This window comes from Dromiciops gliroides, chromosome 2 (genome assembly GCF_019393635.1).
Source record: "Dromiciops gliroides isolate mDroGli1 chromosome 2, mDroGli1.pri, whole genome shotgun sequence".
Lineage (NCBI taxonomy): Eukaryota > Metazoa > Chordata > Mammalia > Microbiotheria > Microbiotheriidae > Dromiciops > Dromiciops gliroides.
The window spans coordinates 51,184,817-51,201,445 of NC_057862.1; the positions used below are offsets into that span (position 1 = coordinate 51,184,817).

Genomic DNA, 16,629 nt, shown 5'->3' on the forward strand with positions numbered 1-16,629 from the left:
TAAATTCTCTCCTTTTCTCTCTCCCCTCTGCCCTCCTTGAGACAGCAGGCAATTTGATATTGGTTATACGTGTTCAGTCATGCAAAACATATTTCCGTATTAGTCATGTTGTGAAAGCAAATACAGACCAAAAAAGGCCATAAACACCACAAAAAAAGTGAAAAGTGGTATGTTTCTATCTTCATTCAGACTCCACCAGTTCTTTCTCTAGTGGCAGAGAGAAGGTGGATGGCATTTTTCATCATGGGTCCTTCAGAATTGTATTAGATCATTGTATTGATCAGAGTAGCCAAGTTTTTCACAGTTGATCATCACACAGTGGTGCTGTTACTTTGTACAATGTTCTCCTGGTTCTGCTCACCTCACTTTGCATCAGTTCATATAAGTCTTCCCAGGTTTTTCTGAAACCATAAGAATAGGATGATAGTCTTCCATCCCAATCATATACCAAAATTTGTTTAGTCACTCCCCAATTGATGGGTATTCCCTCAATTTCCAATTTTTTGCCACCACAAAAAGAGCTGCTATGAATATCTTTTGTACAAATAGGTCCTTTCCCCTTCTTCCCCCCTTTTTTATCTCCGTGGGATATAGACCTACTAGTCCCTGCCTTCCCTTTTGCCAGCTTAAACAAGCCAACCCATTCCATCCTGGTGCTCGGTATTTTCCCAGGACATTCGATCCTGTTGGTTTTTATGTTCTACACTCTTTTCTCTGCCTCTGTTGTACCTAGGAGTCTTTTTCTGTTTTCCATCTGCTAACTTACTGAAGAAACAAACTGTAAAAGGGCATTGAATGAAATAGGTCTTGCCTCTAGACCCCTCCCCAGCTACCTTGTCCCTGCTATATTTCAACTTTTTGAGTACTTATTTAGCATATTTTGTGCCTAACATTTGTGTGAAGGCCTGTCTATACCAAGACAAAAATGAAACAGTACCTGCTGTGGTGCTGCTCCAGTAGGTGAGTGAACTGAAAATTGGCCAAACCAGAAAGTGTTCATTTCACTCAAGTTCCATAACCTGCTGAGTGTAGCTTTGTAACTGGCTACTCAGAAGCTTCAAGGCCCCATTCAATCGTCCTCGTTCCCCATTCTAGCATGATGGGATCTAGTGAAGAAGGCGGCATTTATCTCCTCCATGTACGTAATGTTGCTTCCTGTCAGATCACTCCTCTCTAGTCTCTTATGCTGGATCCTCATCCAGGTCATGCTCACTAGCCGTGGGTGTCTGACTGAAGATGAGAGACCCTACATTCAAATCCAGCTTCAGACACTTACATGAATTGTTGTTGAGTCATTTCAGTAGTGTCCAACTCTTTATGACCCCATTTGGGGTTTTCTTGGCATAGATACTGGAGTGATTGGCCAATTGCTTCTCCAGCTCATTTTACAGTTAAGGAGACAGAGATAAACAAGGTTAAATGACTTGCCCAGGGTCACATAACTACTAAATGTCTGAAGCCAGATTTGAATTCAGGTCATCCTGATTCTAAGTTTCATGTTCTACCTACTATACTACCTAGCTTGAGCATTATAAGGTACACCCTCCATCTTGGATCAGGAAAGCTACAATATACCACTTCTCTTGCCAGAACCCTATTTCCTCCCCAGTTTGCTCTCCATGGGCTCCAACTCTACCCACCTCTTGTTTTGCTGACATAACTCACTGGCAAGGTTAGGAAAAGCTCCACATCCTGGTGGAATGACACAAATAACCATTTATTTCATGGATTCCTGTCCAAGAAAGCATCATAGAATCATGGGTATGGGACAGACTGTCTTCTAGAATTAGGGAAACTTGGTTCAGATCTTGTCTTGTGTGACCTTGGACAAGTCATATAACCATCCTAGGCTTCCACTCCCTCTTCTTCAAAACGAGAAGGTTGTACCAGATGGCCCCTGAGGTCACTCCCAAGTGTAACTCTATGAGCCTTTGGTCCTATGACTAAAAGGGCCCTGAGGTCCCTTCTTGCTCCAGAATCTATGAATTTGGCCTAAAGCACCTGAAGAGAAACCATTTCTTTGCCCACAGCTTACTTTTCTATTTCTACTGACTCTGGGATTCTCTTCAGTCCATTGTCAGGAACAGCCAGTACCCAGAGTAGCCAAGCCAAGCTTGTGATTTGTTCTTTATGGATCCAGCATAATTTATGGCTCCTGACACTGCTCCCCTTTGGGTGCTTCATAAAACCCACTTCACTGGACTTAACACAGTCTTCTCCCCAACCTTCCTCAGCCCTGCTGCCTTCATACTGTTTTCCTAGGATTGGGGCCAAATGAAGTTCTTTCAGGACCTGCTCACCATCGGATAGTTTGAGAGCAACAGCAGATGTTTCTTTCTTGCCCCCCAACTCTTACGCCCAATCAGGCTGGCATGAATCCTTTTAAAATATGTTTTTTAAACTCTATGTGGTTTTAGTCAGATTCTCTAGGATTTTAGGCCATGTTCGTAATCATTTAACTCCTTACCTTATGCCAGAGAACAGACAGGGCAGGTTCTGCTGAAGATGGCCCTTGGACACATGTCCTAGTATACTTGAAGCTTTAGCAGAGTCCCCTGTTCTGGTCGTCTGTTGACATCTCAGCCAAATGTCCTCCTTGTCACTTGAGGACCTTGCCTGGGATGGGGGAGGAGAGGAGAAATGATGATTTATAATTGTGCCCAATGACTACGCTCCTTCATTTACTTGTTTGCAGATTTCTGGGCAGTTTTTCCCCAGTGATGCTACTGATGGGGAGGAGATAGTTGTGATACACTGATAGGACAGTGTTCATTGACTGTAATTCATAGAATGGGTTTCAGGTATTATCATCTATTTGTCCATCATTGTGGGTGAAGGGGGAGTAGAGCTACAAAGAAATTTTGCACTTTCTAATGTTTTTAGAAAGATAGTGTTGCCTTGTAGATAGAGGACCAACTTGGGAGTGAGGTATTTGTTATTCAATCATTTCAATCATGTCCAACTCTTTTTGCCCCAATTTGTGGTTTTCTTGGCAAAGATACTGGAGCAATTTGCCATTTCCTCTCCAGCTCATTTTACAGATGAGGAAACTGAGTTAGATAGAGGTTAAGTGACTTACCCAGGGCCACACAGCTAGTAAATGTCTGAGGTGGCATTTGAACTCAGTCTTCCTGACTTGATCCACAGTGCCACCTAGCTACTCCAGAGTCAGGTAGATCTCCTGGTTTAAGTCATATTTTTATGATACTAGTATGAATTCCTAGAGAGGCCCTTCCAGGGATGTCCCCAGAAAGAAATGAACTGTTGTCTGATCTGTTACTCTGGATATAGTAGGGCTCAGGTTACCTAAAGAACTTTCTGGTGCTTGTTTGAGTTATTGCCTTCAGCTTTCAACCCCTTAACTGAGGGTAAGAGCATTTTATCTTTGTGTTTGTATCCCTAGTGCCCACACAGCACCTTGGCAGCACATGGTAGACATTTAATAAATGCTCATTGATTGACTGACTGACTTTCACATTTCTACAGCTTAAGCCCTTGCCAACTTTCAGAGCAGGGGCTCCTGCCTGCTCCTTAGGAGAATCACTTTGTCACAAATGCTAAAAGGTGTTGAGTCTGGCCCAGAGATGCCAAGTTAAAATTAAACAAGACGCATGGTGCCAGCTCCTTGCTTTGGTTTTGGGCTTGCTACTAGTAACCCTCCATCACAGTATGGATGTAAATGAAGAAGTCATCTGAGAAGGCCATCCCAATCATTCTTCTGTCTCTGGGCAGGATTATACCTCGGGGGTCTGCCTGATAGAAGCCTTTCCTTGGAGAAAAGCCATTATTCAGTCTACCTTGGTAATCTGTTGCTCTACCTCAGCTTGTAGAGGCTGCTGGTCTACCTGGAACTTACAAAGCTCAGCCCAGTCATCTTTGTTTGGTTTCCAGTGGAAATGAACACCCTTTGGCTAACATCTTAATAGCCTTGTTATGGCTTTCAAGTATTAAATGATTCATGATTCCTCCCTTTCTCATTTTTGCATCAATTACTCATTTGGGAGAAGGACAATTTGGATCAGTATTGTCTGGGCAATGTTGTTGTTGAGATATTTCAGTCTTATCTGACTCTCCATGACTCCATTTGGGGTTTTCTTGGCAAAGATATTGTTTCCTTATGTATTTTTGTTTTTGTTTTTGTTGCGGGGCAATGGGGGTTAAGTGACTTGCCCAGGGTCACACAGCTAGTAAGTGTCAAGTGTCTGAGGCCGGATTTGAACTCAGGTACTCCTGAATCCAGGGCCGGTGTTTTATCCACTGCGCCACCTAGCTGCCCCTGGCAAAGATATTGGAGAGGTTTGTCATTTCCTTTTCCAGATCATTTTACAGATGAGGAGAATTAGGCAAAGAGGGTGAAGTGACTTGCCCAGGGTCACACTGCTCATTAATGTCCGAGGCCAGATTTGAACTCAGGAAGATGAGTCTTCCTTATTCCAAGCCCAATGCTCTGTGCACCATGGCACCACTTAGCTGTCTAGGCAATGGGATGGGCCATAAGGCATTGGCTCAACCAGTGATTTATTTTATATGTCCCTCCCTTTACTTACCCTAGGGTCTAGCCCAATTGGCCTTTTGGTTGTTCCCCAAACCAGGCAGCCCAGCTTATGCCTTTGTCCCTTTCCAGAGGTTGTCCTCTGCCTTGAATGTCCCCCTACCTCACCAGTCTCCATTAGGATCCCTAAATGTCTTCAAAGGTCAGCTCACATGTGTGAATTAATAAGGGAACCTCTTTTTCCCAGATACTAAGATCCTCTCTCTCCTTATATCATGTTGCATTTACTTATATTTATCCCCCTTTGAAGAGATCTAAGAGGGGTTTTCATTCTTTCCTTCTCTCTAGGCACTTACCCCAATTCCATGCATGCATTAGGCACTTAATAGATGCTTGTTGAATTGAATTGATTCTAAATGTAATCTCAGGCAAGTTTGTCCTATCATTTCAATCCTTCAAATTCTTCCATCTTGCAGAAGCCATGACATCCAAAGTCTTGCTGACCTTTTCATCCTATTTCTTATGCATAGTGTAGTGACACAGATCCCAAGACACAGCAATTAATCCCTTCCTCCCGGGGGCCTCATTTTTCCTGTCTAACCGAAGATGATTCCTGACTCAAACAGGGTTGGAATGCCTTATTATAGGTGTGCACAGAGGATAGACAGGAAGGCATACCCTTCCTGATATTGATATTCCTCACGGAGTGTGTCTGGGATTGGCCTCTCCTCCCAAGGTCTGTTCTTAAGATTTGGGTCTGGCTTCCTTAAAAAATATCCCTGGAGCCCCATCTGAGGTAGAAGTCCCCTCTTTCCCTAGCAGGCTGGACACAAACTCAAGAAGCCAAAATCATGGACAGAATCACCTAACATGTCAGATGGCTCCTATTGACTCTCCTTTCATATTAAGAAAATGCCAATCTACTCCCATAACTCTGACACATGCCCCAGTGTGTCTTGGAGATAATGCTTCCCATTTCTGGTCACCCTTCCACCCACATCCTTTCTCTGGAGTTTTATCTTAGCCTAATGTCATTCTGTGGGCTCATTGGATCAGATGCTCCAAACTTCCAGCACATCCATTTTAGTGTGAGATGAGGTGTTTGGGTATAAATGGGGGGGGGGATTGTCCCACCACTGACCAATCTACTCTCCTCCTTGTCTCAGTTGCCAGTGTTCAACACTCAAGGCCACAGAGCATTTTGAGGGAGATGAGTGCTGGCATAAGGCTTGGACGGTTAGTCCAGTGACGCGGAGATCTGCTTGGTATGTGGCACATGATGTCCAAGAACTGCTGCCCATCCGCCCGTGCAGAGCTCTCAGCACCTGATTATTGGCAGGCCCTTTAAAATAAAATTAAAAAATGAACACGGCTGCTGCAGGCAATTTTCTTCCCTCCCCCTGCCGAGAAAACCCACTTCTGAATTCCTCCCTGACATCTCTGATCTGTCTGCTTCCCATCTAGCTCTCGTCACTATGTCCAGATTCTGAGAAAAAAAAAAAAAAAACAAGGATAGAACAAAAGGGCTCTGGTCCTCCTTAGTCAGCATCTTTGGGGAGGGTACCACATTTCACTGATTGGAAACTGAGGCTTGGTCCGGCTACATGACTCTGCCCAAGGTCAGTCATGCCCAGGCTGTGCTCAGCTGATCCCTGAGCCCCTGTGTATTCATGAGGAGTTAATGATTATTGTGCATCTCTAGCCATCAAAGTAGGGGATGGAGCAGGAAAGAGTGGGGACCCTCCCACCTGCCTGCCTGTTCCTTCTTCTCACTGGATGCAAAGTCAAATAGTTGTTTTCCCTTTGGGGGTCCTGGGTCAGAGTCAGGGTCTGCTCCCATTCCCGAGCTGTGCCCTGGGAAGCCATTCCCTGTCACTGTGACCAAGTTGTCTCTTCTCTAGCTTTTGACTTCGAATGACTGAGCTGTTCTGGGTGGGGTTCAGGATGGACCTAATTCTTTACACAGTGTGACCCTGGCTGTCTGATCTGATACATTTCTATGTGCTCTTCTTCCTCTTCCTCCTCCTCCTCGATCACCCCATTATCAGACATTTCCTTTGTCTTCCTTTATCCCCAAACTCTTACTTCATCCCCAATACCAACCATTTATCCCTGGAGAGGCTGTGTTGAATAGTGGATAGAGCACTGGGCTTAAAATCAAGAAGACTTGGATTCAAATCCTTCCCTTGACACTTTCTAGCTATGTGACCCTGGGCAAGTTAATTTAACCTCTCTTTGCCTCAGTGTCATTATCTGTAAAATGAAGGAGTTAAACATGTGGGCTTGTAAGATCCCTCCTAGATCTAAGCCTATGATCTTTTCAACCTGGAATCTCTTTGGACCACTTCCCTCACCCCTCACCATATGCCCATGCGTTTCCAACCCTGTTCCCTAGACCACAAGTCTTAGCCCCTTCTTCTGTTTCTACCTTCCTTCCCTAGTCTGTTAGTCTCATTCTTTATCCGACTTCACTTCCCACTCACTCCACTCCACCTAACACGTCCCCAACTTGTGATTGTTGGTCAGTTATTTTCAGTCATGTCTAACTCTGTGACCCCATTTTGGGTTTTCTTGGCAGAGATACTGGAGTGGTTTGTTGTATCTTTCTCTAGCTCATTTTACAGATGAGGCAAACTGAGGCAAATGGGGTTAAGTGACTTGCCCAGGGTCACACAGCAAGTACATTTCTGAGGCTGGATTTGAACTTGGGTCTTCCTGATTCCAGGCCCAGTGCTCTGTGCACAATGGTACCCCCTGGCTGCCTTTATTCCCTGCCTCCCCCCCCCCCACCCGATACTTTCTGTTGTGAGGAAGCTTGTAAGCAGTAATGGTGGATTTGTGCTCAAGAAGACCTGCTTCAGACACTTCATGTGTCACTCTGGGCAAGTCACCTAATCTTTCTGAGATTTCATTTCCTTATTTGGGAAAATGGGAATAATAACAGTTCTTACCTCACAGGGCTATGGTGAAGATCAAATGAGATAATATGCGAGGTATCCCAAATGTCTTGGTGCAGTTTTAAGTTTTAATTACACAAACCTGCACTCAGACTTTTGGGACATGTCATATGTAAATAGGGAGCTTAAGCAAGAATCTTAAAGTGCCACATATGTGAGCTATTATTGGTGGTGTCTCTGCTCTTCTCCACTCTGCCTTCTCTTGCCTTATCCCTCTCTAACTCTATTTGCTCCCTTTATTTTGGCCTGGGTTCTTTTTAGTATTTTGTTTGATCCCAGGGCTTCTGTATGTATCTCTATCTGTGTGTGTGTGTGTACTTTTGTGTGGGGGCTCTCTCATCTCTGCTCCGAGCAGAGGAATCCTGTGCCCACCACGAGGACAATTGTGATTTGAGTTCATGAAACACCGCTGGGTGGGGGAGCACTGCCCACCCCAGGTGAGGTGCTCCTTGGCTCTCCCTTTTTTGGAAGGGGAAACAAAGGAGCAGGGGTCCAACTGTCTCCTAGGATGGTAGGGAGAGATGCCTCACCCCTCCAGAGGCCTAGATTAATGGAACACAGTGGTTGGGGCCAAAAGGACTCATGGGTCAGAATGGCAGAGGAAAAGGGAAGGAAAAAGCCAACCCCAACCTGTCAGGGATCGAGCTGACACAGCAGAATGCCATGAGCCATGGGGAGCGATGCACAATATTAATCATGCGATAAAACAATAATTGCCTTCTCCCTGGCCTCTAGTGCTTCCCCTCCCTCAGGGCTCTTCATGCCAATAATAGGGAGGAAAATGGTCCTCATCTCCCTGCCAGAGATCTGCTTTTCTTTGGAAATCAGGAGAGGCGGAGTAGGGGTTCTGTGGGGTGACAAGGTTGGGGAGTCGCTTGCTTCCTTTCAGTCATTCAGTGCAGGAGGACTCACACCCTAAAGGTCTTAGGCCAGGACTGGCTTCAGAATGAGCCCTTGTCCCTGCCCTTGCCACCTTCCACGGAAGACCTGACATTTTCTTTTGAGCAGCTCGAAGCACTTATTACCTTCTTATAACAGCTCAGTGAGGTGTGTCAGCTTGCTTATGATACTATGTGTGGTACTGTAGAAAAGACAAACGCAGGTTGGCAGATCTAGGTTTTATTCCTGGCTATGTCACCATAATCAACCTAGGAATCATCCTTCATGTCTCTGGGCCTCGGGTCCTCCCTCTTCTTTCTAATGAATCTATTGATCCAAGAGATATAAAGAACTAACACAAATATGTAAGACCAACACACCTCCCCCCAGCCGATTAGTGGCCATTGGATATGAACAAACAGGTCTCAAGTGAATTGCAAACTATTAACAACCCTGTCATAGATCATTCCCAGTTACTACTAATAAGAGAAGCACAAACCAAGGCAACTCTGAGTATTCACCACATACCCAGCAACTCAGCAAAGATGACAAAAGATAGGAAGAGCCAATGTTAGGGGTTATGGCAGGTGAGACTCACAAACATTTGTCAATGGAGTTGGGAATTGGCCCAATTCTTCTGGAATTCTGCTAGGAAAGTGGATCTAATTTTCATATATTTTGACCTGGAGGTCTCACTGCTTGGCATATGCTCAAGAAAGGTCCCATATACAACCAAATATCCATAGAAGAACTTTTTTGTGTGTTAGTAAAGAACTAGAAAAAATAGATGTCCATCCATGGGGGAATGGCTAAACAATGTGTAGGACATGACTTACAGAACATTATTTCTATGCCATATGAAACAATAAATATCAAGACTTCAGAGAAGCATGGAAAGTTTTGAATGTACTGATATAGATTAAAATAAGAAACAATAAATAGAAAACACTGTACAACATGACCATAACAATGCAAAAAGACAGAACAAAATAACCCCCACCAAATGCTGTGTAAATGTAACGACCAAGAGATTCTGGGAAGAAAATGCACCTCCTTCTCTTTTTATGGAAGCGTGGGGGACCATGAGTGTGAAACATTCTACTTGCCATCATTTTGTTGATGTTGGGCTTCTTGATACTGGGCTTGCTGAATTACTTTTTTTTTCCTTTTAAAAAATTCTCTGGTGCTAGGTATGGCTCATTGGGTAGGAAAAGGAGGAAGGATAAGAAAATGTAAAAATAACATATCAATACAAATTCTAAAATAAAAAAGTGAAGGCATTTGTCTAAGTAATATTTAAGTTCTTTCACTTCCCAAAGTTACTGGCACCCATTTTCAGATTGATGCACATGGCAGAAGTATAATGGGTGTTGCCCATGGCTCCATGGGTGCAGCTCAGCTTCCCTCATCTTTTGCCTCCCATTTCAGTGTATCCTCCAGTACTGTTTGCCTCATTTTATAGAATGTATTCAATGGGCTTTTGGGTGACTCACTTTTTCCCTTTGATTCCTAGGTCAGGTGAACCGGCTGCCTTTTTTCATCAACCATTTCTTTGATACATACCTGCTGATCAGTGAGGATACACCAGTGGGTAAGTGCTAAAGCCCTAAGGGAATGGTGGATCTGCGCACTTGTGGAAAAGACTCCCCTCAGAGACTCATAGATTTGAACAAGACCTTAGGAATCACCTGATAATAACTCACATTAGTGTCGGTTTGCAAAGAGCTGAACACATATTCTCATTTGATTCGAACAGCAACCCTATGAGTTAGTTATGATAGTTATTATATCTGTGTTATATATGGGGAAACTGAGGCTGAGAGAAGCTAAAGTGGCTTGCTCATAATTATTTAACTAGTAAATGTTGGGGTCTGCATTTGACCCCAGGTTTCTCCTGGTTTTTGTGACTAGCACCCTTATCATTAGGGGCTCCCTTTCTGGTCTAAAAACCCATTCTCAATGGGAATTTCATGTATATCTAACATTACTAAGAGATGATCATTCACATTCTGCATGACCTTTTCCAGTGATAGAGAACTTGCTACCTTAAGAGTTGGCCTGGTGGTTTAGTTCTGAGTGTCTGAAAATTCCTCCTTCTTTTGAGCTAAAATCTGATTGCTTGTGACTGAGACCCACTGCCCTTCTCTCTGGAGCTACATAGATTAAGCTTGATTGATCCGCCTTTCAGATGTCAGCCCTTCAAATGCTGGGAGATGTATCCCCCCCAACCTTCTCTTCTCTGGACAAAAATGTCCTTGTTCCAGCAATTTCCTTCCATAGGGTTGAATCCCAGGCAGTCAGTGCCACAGCAGAGAATCAGCCTTGGAAAAAGCTGATGAGCAGTTTGTCTTAATTCCCTATCCCCTTAGGCCTACTCTCCCTAAGAGAACACCCTGAGTCTGTCCCCAGCCTGCCCACCCTTTGTCTCCCTTATTGAAACTTATCTGTCCCAGATGTCAAACTCTCAAGGACCAAGGCATCAACTAACTAGCTGATAAATAGACTTGTGCTAATGAAAGAGAGAGGACCACACTCATGCCTAGGTGTCATTTGCAGTTTACCAAGGGCAGGGTTCTTAAGTTTCTCTCTCTCTCTCTCTCTCTCTCTCTCTCTCTCTCTCTCTCTCTCTCTCTCTCTCTCCCCCTCTCCCTCTCTCCCTCTCTCCCTCTCTCCCTCTCTCCCTCTCTCCCTCTCTCCCTCTCTCCCTCTCTCTCTTTCACACACACACTTTTTTTGCTAAAGACCTCTTTGGCAGTATAAGAATGCCTATGAACCCTCCTTCCCAGAATAATATTTTTTAAAAGCATAAAATAAAATACTTCAGATTACAAAGTAAACCAATTATATCAAAATTATATCATTTTCCCCTCATGTACTCCACGTTAAGAACTCCTAATAGGGCCTTCTGGAGGCAATGTCCCCTATCTTTATCATCTAATCTGTTTATGATTGGAGTGCATTTAGGGGCAGATAGAAATTTGTGGGGCCCTCACCCCACATCATGCAATTGGCTCCTTTGCTATTCCAATGTGTAGGGATCCACTGGAAAGGAATAAAGGTGATGCTTTGGCTGGGGTTACTTCTGCTGTAGCAGTGATCGGGGGGCAACACATTGATCCCCTTGATGTAGGCACCCCCAACATACCTGTATCTACTCATTTATTATTTCCAACTCTTGGAAATTTTTCTTGAAGTCTTGTGGAGGCAGGAAAGGTGATTGGGGTGAGGAAAGGTGTAATAGGAACCCAGCCAGTTGTGGAGAGGTCTTGATGTACTGGGCCGGTCCTCTTTAGCAGTGACTAACCGAAAGCTGTGAAAAGACCAGACATTCTCTTCCTTTCTCACTCAATACCTCTCTGTTTGTCCATCTGTCTATCTGTGCTCCAATCTGTCCCACTGAACCACCTGTGGGGAAATCTGGCTGACATCATTCTTTTTGTGAGGAGGAGGTGGGGTAAAGGTTACCTCTCAGGCTTTGAATAATTATAAGAGCTCAAGTGTATATGAATAACACTATTGTTGCTCAGTTGTTTTCAGTTATGTCCAAATCTCCATGATCCCATTTGGGGTTTTCTTGGCAAAATATTGGAGTGGTTTGCCATTTCCTTCTCCAGCTTATTTTACAGATGAGGAAACTGAGGCAAACAGAGTGAAGTGACTAGACATGGGCAATATGGCTAGTAAGTGTCTGAGGGCAGATTTGAACTCAGACCTACCTGACTGTAGGCCTGGTGCTCTGTCTACTGCACCAAGATGGCGAAGTACATTTAAGGTAAAAGACTTTATGCACATTATCTCATTTGATCACTAACTTTTTTTTTGTTTTTGTTTTGTTTTTTGTTTTTTGCAGGGCAATGAGGGTTAAGTGACTTGCCCAAGGTCACACAGCTAGTTAAGTGTCAAGTGTCTGAGGCTGGATTTGAACTCAGGTCCTCCTGAATCCAAGGCCAGTGCTTTATCCACTGCGCCACGTAGCTGCCCCCAATCACTAACTTTTGGCACAGAGCTTTTCTTTAATGGAAAGCTGCAAAAGGATTTATAAAAAGCAATTTGCCCAGTGACAGGATGGGAGTCTAGGGCTCTTGGTCTCTTTACCTTGTTTAAGGCCCTATACGTTGTTTTGTTGTAAGCAGTGTCAGTGAAAGTGAGTGTGAGACTTGGGTTTGAATCCCAGCTTTATTGCCAACTAGTGATGTGAATTTAAGAACAGTCAGATAACCCTTCTATGCCTCAGTTTCTCTATCTGTACAATTAAGAGTTTGGATGACACCTTGTCAGGGATGATAAAAAGAAGATTCCTACTCAGGTAGGGCCTGAAATAGATTCTTCCAGAGGCTAATTCAAATCTGACATTCTGTGGTTCTGTTGGGTAATTTGTCCTTGAATGTAGGCCTCAGTATTCCTATCTGTGAAATAGGCAGGAGGGCTTAAGATTCTGGAAGAAAATATCTACAGGAAAATGAGGAACATTTACTTCAACTCCTCCCTTATTTTAATAATAATTGCTGACAGGTATGTAAAATTTTAGGATTGACAAAGTACGTTTGATTTGATATCTCATTTGATCTTTTTAATTCTGTGAAGTAGGTTCTATAGGGATTATTGTCCCTTTCTACATATGAGAAAACTGAGGCTCAGCTAACAAGTTCATACTGTTGTTCTCCCTTCATTCCCAAAGAGGACCAGACAGGGTCATGTAGATAGTATACATCAAAGCCAGGTTTGAAACCAAATCTCTCCTATGCTAAACTCACTGTTGGTTCTGTTATTTTTTGGTTGCCTGGTTATCTTGAGCAGGTAGAGCAAAGGGAGGAGATTCAGAATCCTAGCAGTTCAGAGTGGAAGCCACAGGCCAGACTGTGAACCTTTGCCTTGTACAATGTGGCTGCCATCTTCTGCTTTGGGACTTGGCCAGGCAGGGGGAAGGTGAGCTTGCCGACTTCCCTTCTTCCTTGATCACAGCTGTAGTAAGAGAAGCTGCCAGCCCGGGAAGCGTTGCGACTTCCCATTTCCTTGGGTTCCCTCCCCTTCCCTAACTCCCAGAGTGAGGATGTGGGTGCATTTCAGTAACAGGCCTTGAGGGAAATGGAAGCCATGAGCATCCTCGGGGAAAATTCATTCAGCTTCTTTAGATAGTCATCCACCTGGGTCCTGTTTGAGAGTCATGGTGACAGGTACCACGGAGACACACTTGAAGAGGATGAAGGAAATGTTTGCCAGCTTCTGCAGGAGACACCAGCCCACTGGCCTTAGGGCCTACAACAGGCCAGGAGTATCTCCTGAGAAGTTGGCCCAGTGCCATTCCAGGGCATTGAATTGGTATTGGACATTGAGAGAGGTACGAGAACATGAAGCCCAGCCTACTTTAAGCATACATTGGAATCTGTTTCAAAGTGTTCTCCTTGAGACCAGGACCCCTAATAGTGTTCCTTGGGTCTATGGGCCTGTGACTTGGGGAGGTTTTCCCCATTGCCCCTATTCTACCACCTCTTATGGTCTTCAAAGTGTGGTCCATTTTCCTACCCATTCTTCAGCCCTTTCCTCAGAGTTCTGCCCCCTCCCCTTTTTTGCTTCCCTCCCCATGATCCTATCTTCTCCTCCTGTGTTATCCCTCACATCAGTAATAGATATTCTAGTAATTTGTGACCTTAAAAATGCTATTTTACAATTGTCCTGATTGCCTGCTGAAATTTGAAAATTTTGGTTCCTTGTGAAACTGGTATAACTGTTGGCCATGGTATAGACTGGGGTGCTCATAACCCTGGTGAGGTCCTCTATGTCCTAGTGGACCAATAACACTGTCTTTTGTGAGAGTCCAAAAAACACAATTAATTTTGTAAGAAATAGAAAGGGAGTCTGCTAAGTGGTGCAGCTTGGAGTCAGGAAGACTCATCGTCCTGAGTTCAAATCTAGCCTCAGACACTTAGGGCAGCTAGGCTGTACAGTGGTTAAAGCATTGGCCCTGGAGTTAGGAGGACCTGAGTTCAAATGTGACATCAGACACTTACTAGCTCTAAGACCCAGGGCAAATCACTTAATCCCAATTGCCTCAAAACATCCAAGGCCATCTCCAGTCATCCTGATGTATATCTTGTTGCTGTGGGACCCAGATAGCTCTGGAGGAGAAAGGGATGTTGGTGACCTTGCCCAGCCCTTCCTCCCTTAGATCCAATTCATTTGCAAGTCATGACATCATCTTGATGTCATGGCCCTTTTCAAGAATGAAGGACAAACAACAACAACAAAAACAACAGCAGCAGCCTTAGACACTTACTAGCTGTGTGACCCTGGGTGAGTCACTTAACTTTGTTTGTCTCAGTTTTCTCATCTGTAAGATGGAGATGTAAGATGGAAATGGAGATGAGCTGGAGCAGCAAGAAATGGCAAACCACTCTATTATCTCTGCCAAGAAAATCCCAAATGTAGTCATGAAGAGTTAGACACAACAAAGAAAGGGAGGACCCAATGGAGTCCTATTGGGATTCCTATCCAGTGCTACTGGGATAATATTCTTTCATTTATTTATTTACTTATTCATTCATTCATTTATTTATTTATTCACTCACTCATTCATTCATTTATTATTTATTTATTGTTTGTTTTTGGTGAGGCAATTGGGGTTAAGTGACTTGCCTAGGGTCGCACAGCTAGTAAGTGTCAAGTGTCTAAGGCCAAATTTGAACCCCGTCCTCCTGACTCCAGGGCCAGTGCTCTATCCACTGTGCCACCTAGCGGCCCCTAATATTCATTTTTTAAAAGTATTTTATTATTTTCCAGTTACATATAAGGACAGTTTTCAACATTCGTTTTCACAGGATTTTTAGTTCCAAATTTTTTTCTCCCACCCTCCCTTCCCTCCCTCTTCCCCAAGATGGAAAGCAGTCTGATATAGGTTGTATATGTACAATCACATTAAACATATTTCTACATTAGTCATCTTGTGAAAGAAGAATCAGAGCACAAGGGAAAAACCTCAAAAAAGGGGAAAAAACAGTCCAAAATTAGAAACAGTATGGTTCAATCTGCATTCATAATTCACAGTTCTTTTTTCTGGATGTTGAGAATATTTTCTATCATGAGTTCTTTGAAACTGTTTTGGATTGTTACACTGCTGAGAAGAGCCTAGTCTATCCCCATTGTTCATCACACAATGTTGCTGTTACTGTATACAATGTTGTCCTGGTTCTGCCCCTCTCAGTCAGGATTGGTTCATGTAAGTCCTTCCAGGTTTCTCTCAACTCCTGCTCATCGTTTCTTATAGTGCAATAGTATTTATTCCATTATGTTCATATAGCACAAGTTGTTTAGCCATTCCCCTACTGATGTCCATTCCTTTGATTTCTAATTCTGACCACCTATACATGCAGAAACTCATTATTGAAAGGGACCTTGGAAGCTATTATTGAGTATGAGTCTCCCATATGGCATGCCTCCAAATGGTCATTCAGTCTCTGCTTGAAGACCCCCAGTAAGAGGGAACTCATTACCTTCTGATGCAGTCGGTTCCGTTTTTGGATAATTGTTGGGAAGTTTGTCATTACTATGAACCTAAATCTGCCTCTGAAATGTTGCTTCTAGTTCTGCCCTCCAAGACCAAACAGAAGAAGCCTAACTGTTCTTCCTGACAGACCTTTTAGTACTACCTGTCATCCCCTCCCACCCCTCCCAAGCTTCTTTTCTCTGGACTAATCATCTCCAGTTCTGAATTCGAAGTCATTTACCATTCAGCTTTTTCTGTAGTTTATCAATATCCTCCCTAAAACATGGTTTCTAAAACTGAACAAAATCAGTTTTAAAGTTGATTTTTTGGACCCAAATTCAAGACTTTACATTAATCCCTATTCAATTTCATCTCATTTGTTTCTTCTAAATTTTCAACTAAATTTAGTTCACTAAATATTTATTATTAACCATGTTAAAGGGTTCAGCTGGGAATAAACAGACACAAACAAAACAGTTGGGAGGCTTAGATTCTACTAGTGTTGGGATATTTTTAGATCTTGATTCCATCATTCAAAATGTTATTTGTCCTTCACAGCTTTGTCTAATATGCAAATTTGAAAAGCAAACCATCTAAGTAGAGCCGAGCACAGATCCTTGGGGCACTCTGCTAGAGACCTTCGTCCAATTTGTTACATCTGTACTGCTTTTCTTCACTAAAATCAATTATTTTTCCTCCTTTAAAGCAGAAACACCAAAATGTTACTAGAGTCCTTAGGGTCTCCTTCTGTGCTATGGTGCCCTTCTATGTCCTCTCCATATTCTGTATTCAAGACTTTGTAATATGGTTCTCCCTAAGCA

At 43.4% G+C, this 16,629-nt stretch overlaps 1 protein-coding gene across 1 annotated transcript in view; it reads left to right on the forward strand.

Annotated features, from left to right (window-relative positions):
* Window positions 1–16,629, forward strand: part of CDH23 (cadherin related 23) — a 623,958-nt gene that overhangs the window by 52,526 nt on the left and 554,803 nt on the right. The window contains exon 3 of the mRNA XM_043983602.1: window positions 9,842–9,919. Coding sequence (XP_043839537.1) covers window positions 9,842–9,919 — 78 coding nt within the window. The remainder of the gene's footprint in view (window positions 1–9,841; window positions 9,920–16,629) is intronic.